This window comes from Stenella coeruleoalba (assembly GCF_951394435.1).
Source record: "Stenella coeruleoalba genome assembly, chromosome: 10".
NCBI classification, from domain to species: Eukaryota; Metazoa; Chordata; class Mammalia; order Artiodactyla; family Delphinidae; genus Stenella; species Stenella coeruleoalba.
Window position 1 is genome coordinate 8,500,734 of NC_137156.1, and position 20,970 is coordinate 8,521,703.

General features: G+C 37.9%; 1 protein-coding gene across 2 annotated transcripts in view; it reads left to right on the top strand.

Moving 5' to 3' along the window:
* Positions 1-20,970, top strand: part of TMEM170B (transmembrane protein 170B) — a 43,364-nt gene that overhangs the window by 14,406 nt on the left and 7,988 nt on the right. For both annotated transcript variants that reach the window (XM_079935364.1, XM_079935365.1), the window contains exon 2: positions 10,329-10,499. In XM_079935364.1, the coding sequence (XP_079791490.1) occupies positions 10,329-10,499 (171 nt within the window). The remainder of the gene's footprint in view (positions 1-10,328; positions 10,500-20,970) is intronic.

Sequence of the window (20,970 nt, forward strand, 5' to 3'; positions counted from 1 at the left end):
GCATCTTTTAGGAAGGTAGTGCTGTGGCTTAAATGTAAAGCAAATTTTGAACTATTTTAAATAGCCTTAACCTGATTTTTTTTTTACAGCAAATGATATTCTGATTGTTTTAAATTAAAAATTTATTTTTCTAAGAATTTTTTTTCTATTCAATGATGAGTACTGTAATTTACAGTTTAAAATTATATAATTAGCTGGTGAAAGGGTAATTTGGTTTAAGTGGGTAATAAACAGTATTGCTGTAAGCTTTGAGAGAGGCAGTATATTCAAGCAGCTCTTGAAGGTGTCACAATTAAATTTAAAAACTAATGTTTTTGCTCTCTTTTAAGAAGTGGAAGCAGGCAGCTATAAAATATCTACAATAGCTTTAACTTCTATGTTAAATGAGGCTTCAAGTGAAAAAACGCAACAACTTATTTTTAAATCTGGTTAAAATATTAGAATGATTAAAAATAAGAAAACATATTAAAAAATTTATTTATTTTTGGCTGCGTTAGGTCTTTGCTGCTGTGCGCAGGCTTTCTCTAGTTGTGGTGGCTTCTCTTGTTGCGGAGCACAGGCTCTAGGCGCATGGGCTTCAGTAGTTGTGGTACATGGGCTCAGCAGTTGTGGCTCACGGGCTCTAGAGCTCAGGCTCATAGTTGTGGCACATGGGCTTAGTTGCTCCACAGCATGTGGGATCTTCCCGGGCCAGGGCTTGAACCCATGTCCCCTGCACTGGCAGGCGGATTCTTAACCGCTGTGCCACCAGGGAAGCCCAGAAAACATATCTTTTATGTTTACCTTCATTTTAATTTTCTTTGTTGCTCACTTCTTTGTGGAGCGTTAAGTTTCCATCTAGAATTACACTCCTGTTTGAAGAGCTTCCTTTAATATGCCGTGTAGCACAGGTCTACTGGCAGTTAATTTTTCCAGTTTTTTTTTTTTCCTGGAAAAATATCTTCATTTCACCTCCAGTTTTGAAAAATGTTTCTCCTGAATATAGGTTCTGACTTTGCATTTTAGTTTTTTAAAGTGTTACTGTAATTTGTCATCTGGTTTGGTTGCTTCTGATGAGAAGTTTGCTGTACTTTTTATCTTTGTCCCTCTGTGTGTGTAATGTCTTTTGTTCTCTCTTTCTTTTTTCCTTATTTCTTCTTCAATACTTCCCCTTTATCTTTGTTTTTTTAGTCATTTCACTGTGGTGAATCTAGGTATGTGTGTGTGCTTTATTTTTGTTTTTTTATTTTTTAGTTCTTTTGGGAGGTCTTTTTCTTGCTTAGGATTCTCTGGGAGTCTTAGATTTGTGGTTTGATATCTTTTATTAGTTTTAGAAATTTTCGGCCACTGTTTCATTAAATATTTTTCTTCTCCATTATCTCTTTCTTCTCCATCTGGGACTCCAATTACATGTATGTTAAACCATTTGAAATTATTCCATAGCTCTTGGATGGTTCCTCTTTTCCCTCCTACTGCTTCTTTGTTTTTCCCCCCCTCTTTTTCTCTTATATTTCAATTTGAATAATTTCTATTTGTCTACTTTTACATTCACTGATTATTATCTTTTTATTTTTGCGGAACATGGGCCTCTCACTGTTGTGACCTCTCCCGCTGCAGAGCACAGGCTCTGGATGTGCAGGCTCATTGGCCATGGCGCACAGGCCTAGCTGCTCCACGGCATGTGGGATCTTCCTGGACCCGAGCACGAACCCGTGTCCCCTGCATAAGCAGGCGGACTCTCAACCACTGCGCCACAAGGGAAGCCCACTGATTATTTTTAAAAAAATTTTTATTGAAATGTAGTTGATTTACAATGTTGTGTTCATTTCAGGTGCATAGCAAAGTGATTCAGTTATATAGATAGATACATAGATAGATAGATAGGTAAATAGATTCTTTTTTAAATTCTTTTCCATTATAAGTCATTACAAGATATTGAGTATAGTTCCCTGTGCTATACAGTAGGTCCTTGTTGGTTATCAATTTTATGTATAGTAGTGTGTATATTTTAATCCCAAACTCCTAATTTATACCTCCCCCCCTTTCCCCTTTGGTAACCATAAGTTTGTTTTCTATGTGAGTCTATTTGTGTTTTGTAAATAAGCCCGCTTGTATCATTTTTTAAATTCCACATATAAGCAATATTATATGCCAGGGGTCCCCAACCCCCAGGCCGTGGACTGGTACCGGTCTGCGGCCTGTTAGGAACTAGGCCGCACAGCAGGAGGTGAGTGGCAGGTGAGTGAGTGAAGCTTCATCCGCCGCTCCCCATTGCTTGCATTACTGCCTGACCCATCCACCCCCGCCCCGGTCCATGGAAAAATTGTCTTCCACAAAACCAGTCCCTGGTGCCAAAAAAGGTTGGGGACCGCTGTCATTTGCTATTTGTTTTTCTCTGTCTGACTTAATCTCGCTTTGTATGATGATCTCTGGGTCCATCCATGTTGCTGCAAATGGTATTATTTCATTCTTTTTTATGGCTGAGTAATATTCCATTGTACCTATGTACCACATCTTCTTTATCCATTCCTCTGTGGATGGACACTTAGGTTGCTTCCATGTCTTGGCTCTTGTAAATAGTGCTGCTATGAGAAGTTCACTGATCCTTTGCTTAACTATGTCAAGTCTGCTGGTGAGCTCATTAAAGGAAGTCTTCATCTCTGATATTATGGTTTTTCTGTTTTTGCATTTTCTTGTGTTTTTCTTTTAGGCAGTTTCATTTGACTTTTTCCTGGACTCTCCATCTCTCTGCTGAAATTCCCCATCTGTTCTTGTGCGTTGTCTACCTTTTCCAGGAGAGTATTTAACATGTTAATTATAGTTAAGGTCTCTGTCTGGTTGTTTTAAAATCTGGATCATCTCTAAGTCTGATCACTTTATTTCTTGACAATAAATTGGTTTTCCTGTTTCTGAGGGTGTCTTAATTCAATATTTTTTTAATTGAATTAAGGACTTTATATGTATAACAGTAGTGACTGAGGTATGTAATATCAATATTTATGCCTGGAAATGGGCTTCTTCTGCTAGACCAGTAGGGTGAAGGTTGATTTAATTTAGTCAGGAGTGAGCTGAGTTTGAGCTTTCTTGTTATGGTTACCTTCAGCACACCCTAGGCTTCAAATTCCCCAGAAGGTGCTGTTGTTGCCTTGTACGCAGGGTGGGGGCTGGGTGCTGCAGGGTTAGTATCAGTGTTAGTGCTGTATTGTCAGCTTTTAGCCATCTCTGCAAGCCTGCACCATGGAAGAAGTGTCTCTCCACACCCTTGCCTTCCCCCAGCCACAGCCTTGTGTTGCTCATTACTTGGGGCAGGGGAAATTTCTCTCTTGTCCTGTCCAGTTTTAGTCTCAGGCAAGCTCTGTGTGGTGGGGTATCTGGGTGGGGCTGTCCACGGTCCTGCCTTTCTGAACCGTGGTAGCCACACTCTCCCTAGTATCTGTGATTGGTCTTGGGCAGGAGTCTTCTATCCTTCCCTCAGCAGTAACCGACTCTGCTTAGAATAGGATCCTGGGTCCTGGATGGTTTTCTGCCCCTGCCCCAGGGGTAAAGGATTTTTCCTTCTACTCTTCCCCAAGCTGGAGCTGCAGTGGGTCTTTGCTTGTCCCCTGAGGGTGACAGGATTTGCTGCCTTCCAGCAATGGCTAAGGCTTGTTTTGAATAGGAAAAAGGTATCCAAGAAGCACGCCAGGTTGTCTGTTTCCCTTAGCAGCCACTGATCACCTCCTATAGGCCGACATACACCAGTGGGGTGGCTCTCTCCAGTCTCTGTCTTTCTAGGGAGTGCTCGGTAGAGACCTGTGGAAAAGAGCTTGCAGGTGACTGTGCACTTTCCTTGTGTCACTTACTCCAAGCTGACCGATTAATCGCACACTTGGACTTTAACTGCCAGTTAAAATTTTAGCAGATTTCTTTTTACCCACTTGTATGGTACCCACTTCCTGCTCCTGTGCTTTGCCACAGGAAACATAGTGAGTATGTCACCTGTCTCCTTGGAGGGTCTTGTCCCTCTTTGAAATTCAGGTTACTTTGTTATCTTGTAGTGTCACCTGACTGATGGGCTAAAGAAGAGCTATGATTTTGTAGTTTATCTTTTTCTCATTGTTAGGATGAGAGTGACATTCTTTATAGCTTTCTATATCCTAAATTTAATTCAAATTTATATCTAATAACAGAATTGTTTTAGTAATCATAGATTTAAAATTTGACAGATCATGAACTTAGGAAGATTGCTGACACAACAAACTTGAGATTTACTGCTTTTTAAAACATGGCCCATAATATGCATGTATAGGTAATCTTCACATTTTCTACTTGACATATTCTTTTTTTCTTTTTTATTTTTTTTGCGGTACGCGGGCCTCTCACTGTTGTGGCCTCTCCGGTTACGGAGCACAGCCTCTGGACACGCAGGCTCAGCTGCCCTGGCTCATGGGCCCAGCCGCTCCGCGGCATGTGGGATCTTCCCGGACCGGGGCACGAACCTGTGCCCCCTGCATCGGCAGGCAGACTCTCAACCACTGCACCACCAGGGAAGCCCTACTTGACATATTCTTGCCTTTAGCTTCTTTACTCCTTGCTTCTCACCAACATTTGAATAGTATTGCTGATGCATGAAACATATTTTCCCATGTTTCCAAACCTGACAGCATTGTCGTCTATTCAGCTGTCCATAGCAGAAATCTGGGAGGCCAGACATCACATCTTCCTCACCTCCATCATCCAGGCCATCAGCAAATCCTAAATATTTCAAATTATTTTCAATCCTGAGGCCAGTGCCTAAGTCCAGGCCTGAGTTTCTCTCGGGACTCTTGAAATATTCTGATAGTCTCTCATCTCTTTCTAGTCCCCCTTTCCCATACTTGCCAGGATAATTAATTTTTTAAAAGGTGAATGTGATTGTATCACTTCCTTATTTAAAGTCCTTCATTGGCTCCGCATAACCTTCAATCTTCAGGATAAAGTCCACACCTTTAGGGTCTGTAAGCGCCCTCCCTTCCCCACAAAAGCTGCTCCAGCACACCTCTGTAATCTGCAGCCAGTTCTCTCCACATTTCTCGGCTTTAGCCAAACTGGAGGTTTTGCAATTGCATATTCTCAGTTGTACATAATTCCATGATTAGATCATTTTGTCTTAGTGCAGTTTTTCATTCTTGGCTGTGCCTAAGAATCAAAACTTTAAAAAATTCTGAAGCCCAATTAAGTCAGAATTTCTGAGGGTGATATTTCTTTCAGGCTCTCCCAAGTAACTCCAACATCTAGCCAAGGCTGAGAACCGTTAGCTTCGAGTGCCCCACTCGCCATTCCTCACCCTCATTCCATCTCCAGTGTGTTTATCATTTGGTTCAGTCCTGTTTATTTTAAAAATTCAGGTGGCGGGCTTCCCTGGTGGCACAGTGGTTGAGAGTCCGCCTGCCGATGCAGGGGACACGGGTTCATGCCCCAGTCTGGGAAGATCCCACATGCCGTGGAGTGGCTAGGACCGTGAGCCATGGCCACTGAGCCTGCTCATCCGGAGCCTGTGCTCCGCAACGGGAGAGGCCACAACAGTGAGAGGCCTGCGTACTGCAAAAAAAAAAAAAAAAAAAATTCAGGTGGCAACGAATTCTCTTGGGATCTTTCTTGACATTTCTCCCTCTTGTTCTGTGTAACTATGGGTGTATGTACCCCATAGCGACAGCTGCATACTGTGCCCTGAAGAACCTGTGGTGTTAGAATATATGCCATTGACATACCATTAGTTAAACACCCAAAGTATCAGGTCTTGATAATATATGAAAGTACTGTGACTGTAATTTTCAGTGAGGTGTGGGGTAACAACCCAGCCCCCTGGAGCATATGTCAAAATCATCTATACCGGGAGTCAGCAAGCTTTTTCTATAAAGGACCAGTATTTAACATACTCAGCATATATATAGTAACCGCAGTAAATATTTTCAGCTTTGTGGGCCACGTGGCCTCTGTCATAACTACTCAGTTCTGCCATCGTAGCATGAAAGTAGCCATCGACAATATGAATGAGTATGACTGTGTTCCAGGAAAACTTTATAGACACTGAAATTTGAATTCTGTGTACTTTCTACGTGTCATGAAATATTGTTCTTCTGGGTTTTCTTCAACCATTTCAAAATGTAAAAACCATTGTCACCTCGCAGACTGTACAGAAACAGTTGGTGGTCAGATAGGACTCATGGTCCATACTTTGCCAATCCCTGATCTAGGGGATTTTTTCAAATTATAAATGCATCATCTCCCTGAGAGTTTAATAAGCTGCCTGTGTGGGACACATCCCCAAACTGAGAAGTCACTGGTGTTGGAAACTAAGGGGAGTGATTGCCTCACCTTAGATTTGCTGGAATGAAAAAACAAACTTGAGATAACCAAATTTGAACACAGATTATTTAAACATATAATGAGGACCATTTCTATAAAGAAGATAGAAATTATGAACAGCCCCCAAATTTAGTCTTACTGGTTTGTTATTTTCACCTTGAGGCTTAGAGTATGTTGAATACATATAAATGTTCAGTATCTATTTGCTAATGATTTTGTTAGAAGGGTTAGATATGCTATAGAGGATTAAAAATTATGTTTAGTGTTTGTCTATTGAGATAGGTTTTGTTGTTTTTATGACTTTTGGATTTTTTTAGTAAGTACCTCTTCTGTAACCTTAGCCTAGAGTGGTGATTTCTGTCTTTACTGCATGTCATGATTATCTGGTAGAGTTGATGAAAATATAATTGTCTAGGTCCCCCCTCAAGTGATAGTTTTAGTTGCTCTGTGGGTAATTCTTGTGAGCAGTCTGGGTTGAGAAGCATTGGCTTCATTGAGCATGTTCTCCTTTGATGAATTCTAGAATGAAAAACTATCTTTTAAAGACAGTGTATCTGCAGTAAAGTAAAAAAACAAACAAAAAAAACCAGGCTGGTTGCTAAAAAATAATCAGTAAAGAATAAAATAATATAACCCATCTCCTCTCTTATCTTTAAAAGATAGCCATTGTTAGAATCTGTTTATGTGTTTCTCTGTACCTATAATTTTTGAACAAAAAGGATCATACAATATGTACCATTCTTTGATTTGTTTTTAATTAGTTTATATATTCTAGATATCTAGAGAAATTTATTTCTCATAAATAATTTTGTCCAAAGATTAAAATCAAAAGCACAGAAGAGGGCTTACCTGGTGGTGCAGTGGTTGAGAGTCCGCCTGCCTATGCAGGGGACACAGGTTCGTGCCCTGGTCCGGGAAGATTCCCACATGCCACGGAGAGGCTGGGCCCGTGAGCCATGGCCGCTGAGCCTGCACGTCCAGAGCCTGTGCTCCGCAACGGGAGAGGCCACAGCAGTGAGAGGCCCGCGTACCGCAAAAAAACAAAACAAACAAACAAAAGCACAGAAGATAATTTTTAGTGACTTGGCAACCAGGGCTGAGAGAGATACAGATTGGGAACAGGGCTATTTCTAGAATTGTTTGGAGACTGGAACAAATCACTACTCCTCTGCCTCTTATCCCACTAAAAGTAAACAAACACACTGCAACAATTCAGTTTAAGATGAAGATTATGGACAGCCTTGAATAGGGAAAAATAATGAAAGGGCTTTAATGAAGACGGAATATCTCCTTTCAGTGAATTATGGTAATTGAATGGATGGCATGCTTCAAGGTTTCTGTTTTGTAAGTGTATTTTTAATTTCTCATTTTGTATTTTGTTTAGCACCAGAAAACTCTCCCTCTGGCTTCATCCTTTTATTGTTGCTTAGTTGCAGGAAGCTTGGATTAGGTGGGATATGGGTGGAAAGAGAAAACTGGGCCTCTGGGTGTTCACGTTAGCCATACAAGCCTGCACAAGTTAAGAAAAGGTTGTCATACTCCTCTCCCGTTCTTAGCAACTGTTCTTTCTCTAGGGCCCTGGGGCATCTGTCTTCGCTCTACTCTTAGGCTCCTGCAGTTCTCCAGGTTTGCTGTGTTTGCCAATAGTGAGTCGGACCTTAGACAGACTTGTTTATCTGGAGTAGAACCAGGTCTTCAGAGGCCCTGTTCACTGACATGGTTGTATTGATCTATCAGGTAATTTAAAATAGTAGTAACGGGCTTCCCTGGTGGCGCAGTGGTTGAGAGTCCGCCTGCCGATGCAGGGGACATGGGTTTGTGCCCCGGTCCAGGAAGATCCCACATGCCGTGGAGCGGCTGGGCCCATGAGCCATGGCTGCTGAGCCTGCGCGTCCGGAGCCTGTGCTACGCAACGGGAGAGGCCACAACAATGAGAGGCCCGCGTACCACAAAAAAAAAAAAAAAAAAAAAAAGTAGTAACAACATGAAACCTAAATTAATTGTAGATATTCTCAGCAGCATTCGTTTTTTTTTCCATGATAAATAGTGTGATTAAGAAAAACAAAGAAACATAAAAATAAATTTGAGTTTGGGCAGATTGTGCTCAGTCTTCTTGAGGGATAATCCTGGATTGGACATTAGAGGACCATTTGAGATTCTGTTTCAGTTGTATAATTCTTTGATAGCTTGGGGATTTGTAAGACATTAGACTTAATTTTCCTAATTATTAGGTATGCTGACTATAGCTATATAGTCAGTAGGCAAACAACATTACTTATAATGTCAGATAATCCCTGTTCATAGTGTTACATATAGTCAAGAAAATTTTCACTCTACCTGTATTATAAGGACAACAAATAAAAGTGCTTTTGGGGGTCGCCCTGGTGAGAAGCAGGACTGGGGATCAAGGCAAATGGCTGCTCTTATTAAGAGTAGGTGCCTGTTCCAGCGCCTGTCTCATCTCAGAACCGCCTTGATGAGCATCCCTCCCCACCCTGTTATTGCTGTATCATAGTCTCGCTTTGCTAGGGTCACTCTGGAAAATTATATCTTTTAAAATATAAATATTCTTCAGGGCAAGTTAAGCATTTTTGTCTTTATTTTTTATAAATTGAAGCTATTTGTTTGGGAGTGACAGTGTGAAAGCATTACTTCTCTGAAAGCTGGAAGAGAAAGACCTCTAAAAGGCAAGCTTTGTCTGTTTTTCCTTAATCACCAGCATCTCTCTCTTATGCCATAGGGAAGCATGCATGGTACTTTAACACAGAAAAATATATCAGATGTCTCTTCCTTGAAATGATTTCAAATTATAAGTCCATTCTAAGTGTCAATTCTTAAGAATTTAACAGGCTGAAACTGATTTTTAAAAAAATCTGTTTTCTATATATTCTCTCTTCTTAAAAATTAAACTTTTAATTTTGAGATAATTGTAGATTCACATGCAGTTGTAAGAAATAGTATAGAGAAAACCCACGTGCCCTTTACCCCATTTACCCAATGGGAACATCTTGGAAAACTGCTGTATAATATCAAAACCAGGATATTGACATTGATAGAACCCACCAACCTTTTTCAGATTCCACAAGTGTTGCTTGTATACCTGTACTCATTTGTGTGTGTGTGTGTTTAGTTTTGTACAGTTTTATCACTTGTATATGTATCCACCACCACAGTCAAAATACAGAGCAGTTCCATTGCCACAAAGATCCCTTGTGTTTGTAGCCATTTTAAAATAAGAAGTCCCCCATTTCCCTCTCCCCCAAGTCCTTGGCAACCACCATTCAGCCAGAAAGAGAGAGAATGAAAGGCATGCTCATCAATTGTCTGTAAACCAGGCTTCAATGAACAGTAACTGAGACTACATTGAAGAAAGAGTGATAGAGCTTGAGGAGTTCCTGCTGAGGACTAGCATACGACCTGAGAGACAAAGCATTAAAAAAATTCTGACTGATCCTTTAGTATGTAAAGGTGAGAGCCAAGAGTGAAATGGACTGAAATTCTTAAAATCATAAAAGATAAAAATCACTGACTTATTTCTGAATTCTGAAGGTAAAGATCAGTTCATTTATTTATTGAACAGATAGTTTTTGTACTTATTGTACTTATTATTTGAATTAAGTGGTAGTTTTTAAAAATGTCTGGACACTTAGTATAGAAGATAGAAAATTATATATCTAACAGCAGTTAATTAACTTATATAATTTATTGCAAGAGATTTGCAGACATGAGGGTTTATTAGAGAAATTAATAGATTATAGCTATATGATGGGCACATTTAGAGGAAATTAGAGGCTTTGACCTTCTGAAGTCATGGAGGGAATGACTTCCCCATCAAGCATAGTGATGATGATAACTGTTAAAATTTATTTAGTACTACTATGTATCAAGTCCTGTACGAGGCATGTTTTTAATCTGTTATCTCATTTAACCTTTTTCCAGACCATAGGTGCTCACTATTTGTTAAACTGGATTTTCTAAGATGTTTTTCAACAGAATTATTAACATTTTGCTTTTCCTTTCAGAGATGTGGTACTGGATCTTCCTCTGGGCTCTCTTCTCCTCTCTGTTTGTCCATGGTGCTGCAGGAGTGTTGATGTTCGTGATGCTACAGAGGCATCGGCAGGGGAGAGTAATCTCTGTCATTGCAGTCAGCATCGGATTTCTGGCTTCCGTGACTGGAGCAATGATTACTAGTAAGTTGATTTAATTTTAAGCACATAATTTTATATGCACTTACAGTTTTGGTAACTTTATTCTTATTGTAAATGCAACAGTGTAATCTTTCATGTAGAATATTTTTCAGCACTAACCACACTTCATCTAGAAGGTAAAGATCAGTTCGCTTAATTACTGAACAGATAGTTTTGGTACTTCTGCTGTATGAATACTCATTATGGAAGGTTTTGGGGAAATGGAAAAGCTTGTAGAAATTGTCAAGAGGTAAAGCAGTTCGTGGGAAAATTTATCTTATAGTGGATGTAGTTTCTGCTTTAAAGGAGCTCATTATGTGGTAAGGGAGAGAGGTAGGCACACAAATATGCCAGTGATAATTGTCATTTAAAAAAAGTGAAGATAGGGCTTCCCTGGTGGCGCAGTGGTTGAGAGTCCGCCTGCTGATGCAGAGGACACAGGTTCGTGCCCCGGTCCGGGAAGATCCCACATGCCGCGGAGCGGCTGGCCCCGTGAGCCATGGCCGCTGGGCCTGCGCGTCCAGAGCCTGTGCTCCGCAACGGGAGAGGCCACAACAATGAGAGGCCCGCGTACTGCAAAAAAAAACCCAAAAAACAAAAAAAAAGTGAAGATATAGCTCTTAGGTCCTTGATGTCATCTGCCTGTGACTACAAAATAAAAGAGCACTTCCTTCTTTTTTTAAAAGGATATTCTAAATATATTACAGATAATTTGCCTTCTTTAAAACCAGGAAATTAAAATTGGAATAAATTCTAATTTTGACATACTTGAAATATTTTTTAAGCTTTAGTTATTGTTATTTCACATAGTCTTAATTTTTAATCATTTTAATAAATTTCAGGACAAATTGGTTTATTTATATTTTAAGAACAGTTGCAAGTTTAGAAGTAGCAATTACATGTTTTTTTTCCTTTCAAATTCTTGGGTTTTAAAGTTTTTAATTTTTTTATTGATGTATAGTTGATTTACAATGTTTCAGGTATACAGCAAAGTGATTCAGTTATACATATATATGTATTCTTTTTCAAATTCTTTTCCATTATAGGTTATTACAAGATATTGAATATAGCTCCCTGTACCATACAGTAGATCTTTGTTGTTTAACTATTTTATATATAGTAGTGTGTATCTGTTAATACCAAATTCCAAATTTATCCCTTCCCCCCCTTTCCCCTTTGGTAAGCATAACTTTACTTTCTACATCTGTGAGTGTGTTTCTGTTTTGTAAATAAGTCTATTTGTATCATTTTTTTTAGATTCCACATATAAGTGATATCATATGATATTTGTCTTTTTCTGTCTGACTTACTTCACTTAGTATGATCATCGCTAGGTTCATCCATGTTGCTGCAAATGGCATTATTTCATTCTTTTTTATTCTGAGTAATATTCCATTGTGTATATATACCACATCTTTATCCATTCATCTGTCCATGAACACTTAGGTTGCTTCCATGTATTGTCTCTTGTAAATAGTGCTATAATGAACATTGGGGTACATGTATCATTTTAAATTAGAGTTTCCTCCGGATATATGCTCAGGAATGGAATTGCTGAGTCATATGGTAACTCTATTTTTAGTGTTTTAAAGAACCTCCATACTGTTCTCCATAATGGCTGTACCAATGTACATTCTCACCAACAGTGTAGGAGAGTTTCCTTTCCTCCACACCCTCTCCAGCATTTATCATTTGTAGACTTTTTGATGATGGCCGTTCTGACTGGTGTGAGGTGATACCTCATTATATTTTTGATTTGCATTTCTCTAATAATTAGCAATGTCGAGCATCTTTTCATATGCCTAATTGGCCATCTGTATGTCTTCTTTGAAAAAATACCTATTTAGGTCTTCTGCCCATTTTCTGATTGGGTTGTTTGTTTGTTTGTTTGATGTTGAGCTGTATGAGCTGTTTGTATATTTTGGAAATCAATCCTTGTCGGTCGCATCGTTTGAAGATATTTTCTCCCATTCCATAGGTTCATTTTGTTTATGGTTTCCTTTGCTCTGCAAAAGCTTTTAAGTTTAATTAGTTCCCATTTGTTTGCTTTTGCTTCCATTACTTTAGGAGACAGATCCAAAAAACTCTTGCTGCGATTTATGTCGAAGAGTGTTCTGCCTATGTTTTCCTGTAGGAGTTTTATAGTATCCAGTCTTACATTTAGGTCTTTAATCCATTTTGAGTTCATTTTTGTATATGGTGCTAGAGAAGGTTCTAATTTCATTCTTTTACATGTAGCAGTCCAGTTTTCCCAGCAGCACTTTTTGAATTTCTCCATTTTATATTCTTGCCTCCTCTGTCGTATGCAGATTAATTGACCATAATAGTGCACTTCCTTCTTAAACACAAATTATTATGACATAAGTCTCCCCTGGCCTACTAGAAATTAGCCACTTTACGGTGTCCTCCAGCTGTCTGCAAGTTTTCTCCTGTGCTGCCTTATGTGCGTGTCCTACAGCCCTCAGGTTCACTCCCTCTGACCTTCTCCTCTTAGCGCTGTACTTAGGCCCCAACTCCAGCCTGGGTTCTGCTGTGCTAGATGAGCTAGAACTTAGATGCATCCTGTTGAGCCTGGAGGGCCCTCAGCCGCTTCCTTCATGTGGTTCTGCCGGACACTGGTGCTTCTCTTTGCTGTGTGGTCTCGTCACTGCAGGTGAACAGCAGAGCTTCTGTTGCTGTTCACTCTGGCCGGCTTCTGGGAGGCTAGGGTAGCTGGCTGTCGCTGCTGGATCTGCTTCAAGACTCGCCACCGAGGGCTTCTTCCTTTCTAAGTTCATTCTTAGCCCCAGAGATGAGAGGAAGTCCTTTTCTTCCATGGCTCCAAGGCCTCCCTCCTTCTGTGTCCCACAGTCACCTTTTCCCAGAGTGATCAGCATGCCTTGCCTTGAGGGGAGAGCCCTGTTCCCACGTCTCTGGGTTTGTCCTGTGGCACAAATAAGACAGTCATAAAATAGTTGTGGGAAATAGGGAGTAGTCTATTTCCTCATCCTGTCTTCATTTACTATTTGGTTTTTGTGTGTTATCTTGCGTTAGGTTTTCTTTGTGCTGCATCCAACCTGTAAATTTCTCATGTGGTACTTCATTCATTTTGCCATAGGTAGAGTTTAAAACAAGAAATCAGATTTCGCTGAAGCACCGAATGTGCAGAGTGGAGTAGCAGGAAAGTCAACTGGAAAGAGCCAGATCCTCAAGGGTCTTGGACGGCCAGCCAGAGTCTGGACTTTATTCTGTGGGTCATGGAAAACAACTAGATATTTTAGAATGGGGTTGGAAAGGGGCAAAGCAATTCAAGAGGAAAATCTATTTTATGGCTGAATGTAGAATATATGTGAAGAAAGAACCAAGAAGAAACTCTGAAAGGGCAGGGACCTTGTCTGTCTTCATCACTGCTGAATCTCCAACAATAAAACAGTACCTGGAATACAACAGATACTCAGAAAATACTGGTTGGATAGATGGATGTAGTAAGGGAGGAAGCACAGAGGAAAGGAAGGAAGAAAGTGGGGGGAGGGAAGAAGGGAGGAAAAAGGGGAAAGAAGAGGAGTTGAGGCATTAACTGTGATCTGAATTGAGGCTAGATCTGAACTAGACTAGTGGCGGTGGGTTGGAAAAGGAGTTGGTGTCAGGACTGTGGCAAAGGGAAAAATCCAAATTAGTTGTTATTCACTGTGGTGGCATACAAAGAGACATGAAAGGGACTGCTGACATTCTTGATGTGGGCCACTGCTACAACTGTGGAACCGTAAACAGAGGAGGAAGGAAGAAGGAGCAGCTTGTTCCCAAGTCAAAAGTAGTATGTGTGTTGTATGTGTGTTTATTGCTGTAAATTATTGTGAAATTTTAAAGAGAACATGATTCTACTTCCCTAATGATGTGTATCTACATATTACCTGCTTTCAATTCAGTCAGGAATAAAATAAGCTAATGATTTTGGAAACCACAGTGTTATATTTAAAAATCCTTACAAATATGTCTGACACAATTTCAAGTAAAAATTTATATGCAGGTTAACAATAAAACATATAAATTTCTTCTGGCTTTTTGACCTGCAAACACTTGAATTAAGAAAACTAGCCACTGTGAATATTTAACTGCATTTATTTTCTTAATGTATTTTGTGAGTGCTATAGCACGATCACAGCTGTATATTCAGTTCAGCACATGATGGCTGACTGAATATAGATACATATCTATTATATTTTACTACCTCTTAGATTTTTTTTTTTTGCGGTACGCGGGCCTCTCACCGTTGCGGCCTCTCCCGTTGCGGGGCACAGGCTCCGGATGCGCAGGCCCAGCGGCCATGGCCCACGGGCCCAGCCGCTCCGCGGCACGTGGGATCCTCCCGGACCGGGGCACGAACCCACGCCCCCCGCATTGGCAGGCGGACTCCCAGCCACTGCGCCACCAGGGAAGCCCCCTCTTAGATTTTTATTTCCAGAATAGAGTGATTTTTCATTTCAGTTAGTACTGATAGTTAATACCAGAATTGGGAGGAAATGGGTTTCTCTATAATGCCATTGCTTGGCATTGTATTGCTGTCTAATTTTAGCGAGTCTGAGGGTTAAAGTGACACCTCTTTGTTGGTTTAATTTGCATTTCTCTGATTACTAATGAATTTGAACATCTCTTTCTATTCTTATCATATTTTTAGATTTCTTCTACAAATTGCTTCTTTAAATTCTGTGCTTTTCTTTTGGGGTTCTTGTTTTTTTATTAAACGATAGATGTTTCTTAGATGTATTGGTGTCTTATTGGTTTTGAACTTTGCAAATAACTTCTCTGTCTTTTATCAGTACCTTCATCCATGATGTTGTTTATTGAGTAGAAATCTTTATTCTATATAATCAGCTTAAAGAGTCTTTTTGCCTAATTTAGAATTTTATTTAAGAAGTTCTCCTCCACACCAAGGTCAAAAGATACTCTGATATATTTTCTTTTGTTAATTTTATAGTTTTACCTTTGTATTAAAGTCTTTAATTTATCTAGAGCAGGACTGAGCAAACATTTTCTTAAAAGGCCAGACAGTAACTATTTTAAACGTTGCAGGCCAGAGGGTCTGTGTCACTACTATTCTGCTCTGCCATTAGGGCATAAAAGCAGCCATAGACATTGGTAAATGAATAGGCATGGCTTTTTCCAATAAAACTTTATTTACAAAAACAGATGTCTGACATTCAGGTCATAATTTGCCTTCTGGTCTAGAGTCTATCTTTGTGTTTGGAATTAGATAGGATTCCGTGTGTATTTTTTTTTTCCTCCCATGTAGTAAGTCAATTTTTACCACGTCACTAAAAAAATCTATCCATTGATTCATCCTTTTTTGTGTACTGTGTTCTCAAGGTACATGGACCTGCCTTCAAATTCTGTTCTGGTTTGTTAGTCTTTTTATCTGTTCTTGCAGCAAGGCCTCATTTTTTTGTCTCTATTATTTTGTAGTATTTCTTAATATCTGGTAGGGCTGGTCCCTCTCATTTCTTTTCTTTCTCAAAGTTAACATAACTATTCATGGACCTTTATTCTTTCATATAAATTTTAGAATATGTCTACTGAGTTCCTCAAAAAGTATAACTGTTATTTTTATGGGGATTTAATTGATTGTAGAGGTTAATTTGGGAAGAATTGACATATTAAATTAAGTCCCACCCAGGAACATGTAATATATCTCCATTTGTTCAGATCATTTTCTACATCTTTTGTTAGAGTTTAAAAGTTTTTTTTTCAATAGGAGGGTTGTATATTTTGATTAAGTTAATTCCTAAACTCTTAACTATGTTACGGTTGTTGTGCATGGTATCTTTTTTAATTACATTGTTTAGTTTTATTATATATATATATATTATTTATAGAGAAATGCATTTAAGTTTTTAAGTTGAGTTTATGAGAGATTAATAACAAAGCAAAAAACTGGTTTTCTGGAAAGATAATAAGGTGAATAGATTGCTGCCGTAACTCTAAAATAGTTAAGGCAGAAAAGTAAAATATGGAACAACATAGAAGAAATAACTACAGACTCAATAATAAAGGTAGAATAAAGGATTATAAAAATGACAGTTTTGTAAACAGTTATATATTCCTAAATATAAGTTGCTAAAATTGGCATAAGGAGAAAGAGAAAATATGAATAATACAATAAGTATGTTTAAACAATTGAAATGTTGAAGACTCCTCCTCCCAAAAGAAGTCCAGGCTCAAATGAGGTTTACAGATTGAGTTCTACCAAATTTTCAGGGAACAGTTCCTATTTTTTCCAAATTATTGCAGGAAATGGAAAGATTAAAAACTGTGCACAGCATATTTGCTGGATCAAAGTAATCTTGTTGCTAAACAAGTTGAAGACTACACAAGGATGGAAAAGTATAGGTTCATTTACTTTAAGAATGTTATCCTAGGAGTGCAAAGATAGTTCAGTATCAGAAATGACTACGGCTGTATGCCAATAAAACATTATTTATGGACACTAAAGTTTGAATTTCATATAATTTTTATGTATCATGAAATATTATTATTCTTTTGATTTTTTTTAAACCATTTAAAAATGTAAAAACCATTCTTAGCTCACATGCTGTACAAAAACAGGTGGTGAGTCAGACTGGACCTGTGGATCATAGTTTGCTGACCCCTGATCTGATTACACAAACAGAGAATCAACACCATTAGAACCAAATCTGCCTTAACCTTTATATTTGCATTCTCTCAGGAATGTGGAGGGCAGATCAAATCACTTTTCAGTGGTCCACCTCTCTGCAGACACTTTATGTTGCTGTATATGGACATCTCTGTCACTGGTGACTCTTCTCCTAGTCACCCTTGTCCTTGCAGGTTTACATCTGTTATTTACCTTCAGCTCAGCTCAGCAGAATTGCTTTCTCCACTTCATCTTTGCTATGCCAGTCTTCTCTAGCTCCTTAATACTTTGGGAATCTTTACATATTTCTAATTGATACCTTCTGCTGTTGTTCACAGTGGCAGCTCCAAACATGTTTCATTTATTTCAGGCACCCTATACACTTCTGCCTTCTTCATTCTTGCATACACTTCACCAAGAAAATAACAATCACAATATTTGTACTCCTTCAACTGGCTGTTGTTCAGCAAAATACATCTTAACAGGAGTGAAAACTAAAGCACAAATTGGGGAAGATATTTGTTAGCTTATATAAATGTAAAAAGATTAATATCCAAACTATATTTTAAAAAACCCTATGAATCAAATAAGAAAATGACAATCCACTAGAAAAATGGACAAAAGATTTGACAAACATTTCATAGAAGTAGAAACCCTAATGGCCAAATGTGAAGAATATGTGAGGAAAAGCTCAATGACATTAAAAATCAGGGAAACCCAAATTAATTGCAGAGATAACATCTCTTACCTGCCAGATTGACAAAAATTTTTTTTAAAGATATCAACTGCTTCTGAGGATATGGAGTAACTGGGATATAAATTGGTACAATTACTTTGGAAAACAAGTTGGCATTACCTAGTAAAGTTGAAAATGCCCATAACATAGGACTGAGCCATTCTGCTTTTATCCACGTTGTAGAGAAACTCGTGATTGCGTATGTGTGCCAGAGGTCATGTTACAAGGATGTTCACAGAAGCAGGGTTTGTCATTGTTAAGGACTAGAAACAATGTCATCCCCAGTAGAATGGATAAATAAGTTGTGGTATATTCATACATGGAATTCTGTACAACATTGGAAATGTATGAATTACTGCTGTATACAACAAGATGGATAATTTTCTGAATATAACCTTGAGCCCAAAATTCCAAAATACTTAGAGTATCAATTTATATAAAATTCATTTATTTAAAAAACTAAATAACAGATATCTTAGGATATAGGCAGGCAGTAAAGCTGAAGAAAAGCAAAGGAATGATAAAAACCAAATTTGGGAGGGAATGGGATGTGACTGTGGAGACTGCACTGGAACCTCAAATGAAATAGTAATGTTCTTTTCTTCAGTTGGATGGTGGTACTTGGGAATTTGTTGTGTGTTTTTTTTTAACAGTCTACACGTATTTTATAAATACTCCTTCATATCTGCTCAATATTTAATAGCAGTGTTTCCAAAATCATTTAATAGGCACACAAAATTGTTTTCTTTCAGATCTTTTCGATTAAGAGTTCCACTGGAACAGTCTTTTCTGACTAGTGCTTCTGGGTTGTGAAATGATATAGTGCAATGGGAGCTAGTGTAAATCTGCTTCTTTTGAAGGGAAGTTGTAACTTACAAATTGGTTCCTGATTATCTGCTGGGCGGAAAACAGTAGTTCGTTTTATTTTCTGTGTAACACTATAAATATCTCTCTTGATTTTGGAAACTCTGGAGTTTTACAGTGGTTTTTCTCCCCTTACATTATAGGGTTGAAGATCTTATCCTCTGTTTCTTGAAAGAGTATAAAGAAAAGTGGGTTATTGGTGGTTTTGTAAGTTATTCCTCAAACAGCAAGCCTTCCAAAGTGAAATTCATTTTATTTATTTGCTTTTAACGTCTAGGTTTTTAACCCGTCTGAATTTGCTCTGGGGAGTGGTGTGAAGTAGGGACCTAAATTTATTTCTTCCAAGTGGCTATCAGTTGTTCCACACCATTTATTGAATGATGAATCACTGATTGGAAATTCCTTTATCATTTACTACTGCAACAACTACTAACCAAAATTTGGAGTACATACTGGGACCAGACACTATTTTAAGCACTTTTCAAGTATTATCTTCAAACCCACCCATTTTACAGTTGAAGAAATAAGGCACAGGGAGGTTAAGTGATTGCTCAGTGTAACACAGCTACTAATTAGTGGAGCTTGGATTTTAACCCACAAGTCTAGCTCCAAAATCCATGCTCTTAACTTTATATAAGCATGAGATGTTTGAATTAACAAACTGGCACTTCCCAGGCAGCCTGAGCTAGTAATTGCTATGTTTTTCACCTTTTGGATCATTTTTGAAAATTTAATGCTGGAGAAATGGAGGCCAAATTGTAGTTTTTGAAATTAAGATTGTCATGGAAATCTAGGGTGAACCCAAAGTAAAGACAGTATTTCTCAGGTTTATTTTAACATAATTTCTGATACCAAAGAAGGCTAAGATCTTTAAAATATTTTCAGAATGTTATCCAGTTCTAAAATTTGAGGATATGATTATACTAGTGAAGTTTATTAATTGATTAAGTAAATGTTGGTGCTACTAGGAGTTTTATTTAGTATTGAGATGATTATCAGTTACTTTATTATTTTATTAATTCCTTATTCTCTTTTTCACTAGGTGTAAATGTGAAATAATAGAATAATTTGGAAATTTATAGCCAGACTAACCAGGATTGAAATTCCAGCTCTGTACTTACTATATTTCCTTGGGCTAGTAAATGAAGCTCTCTGAACCTCTGTTTTTTTCATCTTTAAATTAAGTAATAATACTCAGGAGTGGTATCATATTTAAGATGATAAAGTTCCTGTCAAGATACACAGTATGCTGTAAATATACTGTATATTTTAATTCCTTCTTTAAAATATGTCTATGAAAGCCCTTGGCTTAAATTAATAATTTGCTTTTCCTATTTATATCTTCTATGGAGGAATATAATATTTTGAATTTAAGTGAACTCTGGAGTTAATTCTTAGCTAATTTTTATGAGTAGAATTTCTATCTCAAATAATTATAATTCAGTGTCTTCAAATAATTTATTTCTGTTCTTTTTGTTTGATCATTCTAGGATACATAGACAGTTTTTTCTAGAGAAGAGTTGTAAGGCCATCTCAACCTGTGAGATGGCATAACCATAGTTTAAATGTTTCCTTTTATGATTTCTGAATGTACTTTTAAAATCAGCCTCATAGATACCACATCATTATACATACTATAGCAATCAGATGAACCGAGCCTCGGGGCTCTGAAGCTCCTGAGATTCTCTCATTCTCAGAAATGCACGTTATCTAAAAATTTCTCCTAGAACAGATGGATGTCAGGTTCATACTCCACTTTTATTAGATGTCAAGATACTCATCTCCAAATAACTTTACAGTTGTATGCTTTATTAAAACACTGAAACCATTTTATATGGTAGATTGTGAAGCACATTAGTCACAATTCTGATATTTTATGGGACATTTAAGAATTCATTCATTTTACTGAAATAAATTAAAATTCCTTTAATATTAACTTTTTTCTTGAATAATTTAGAAATTATATTAAATTGTATAGTTTTCTGTATTATTATTTATAATTACCAATATATTGTGTCATACGTTTATGAATGTGCCGATGAGGTCTGGCCGATTTAACACCCAGCTGAGAGATTACAATAATGAATTACTCGTTTTTTATGAACATATTTTATGTCAAGTAAGCAGCATATACCATAAATACATATTTTGCAGTTGAATAGAAAAGTCTGTTATTCAATTTTGTGGGTAAATGCGGTATGGTAGAGTAACTTCTACCAATCACACGGGAACTCTTTCATAGAAAA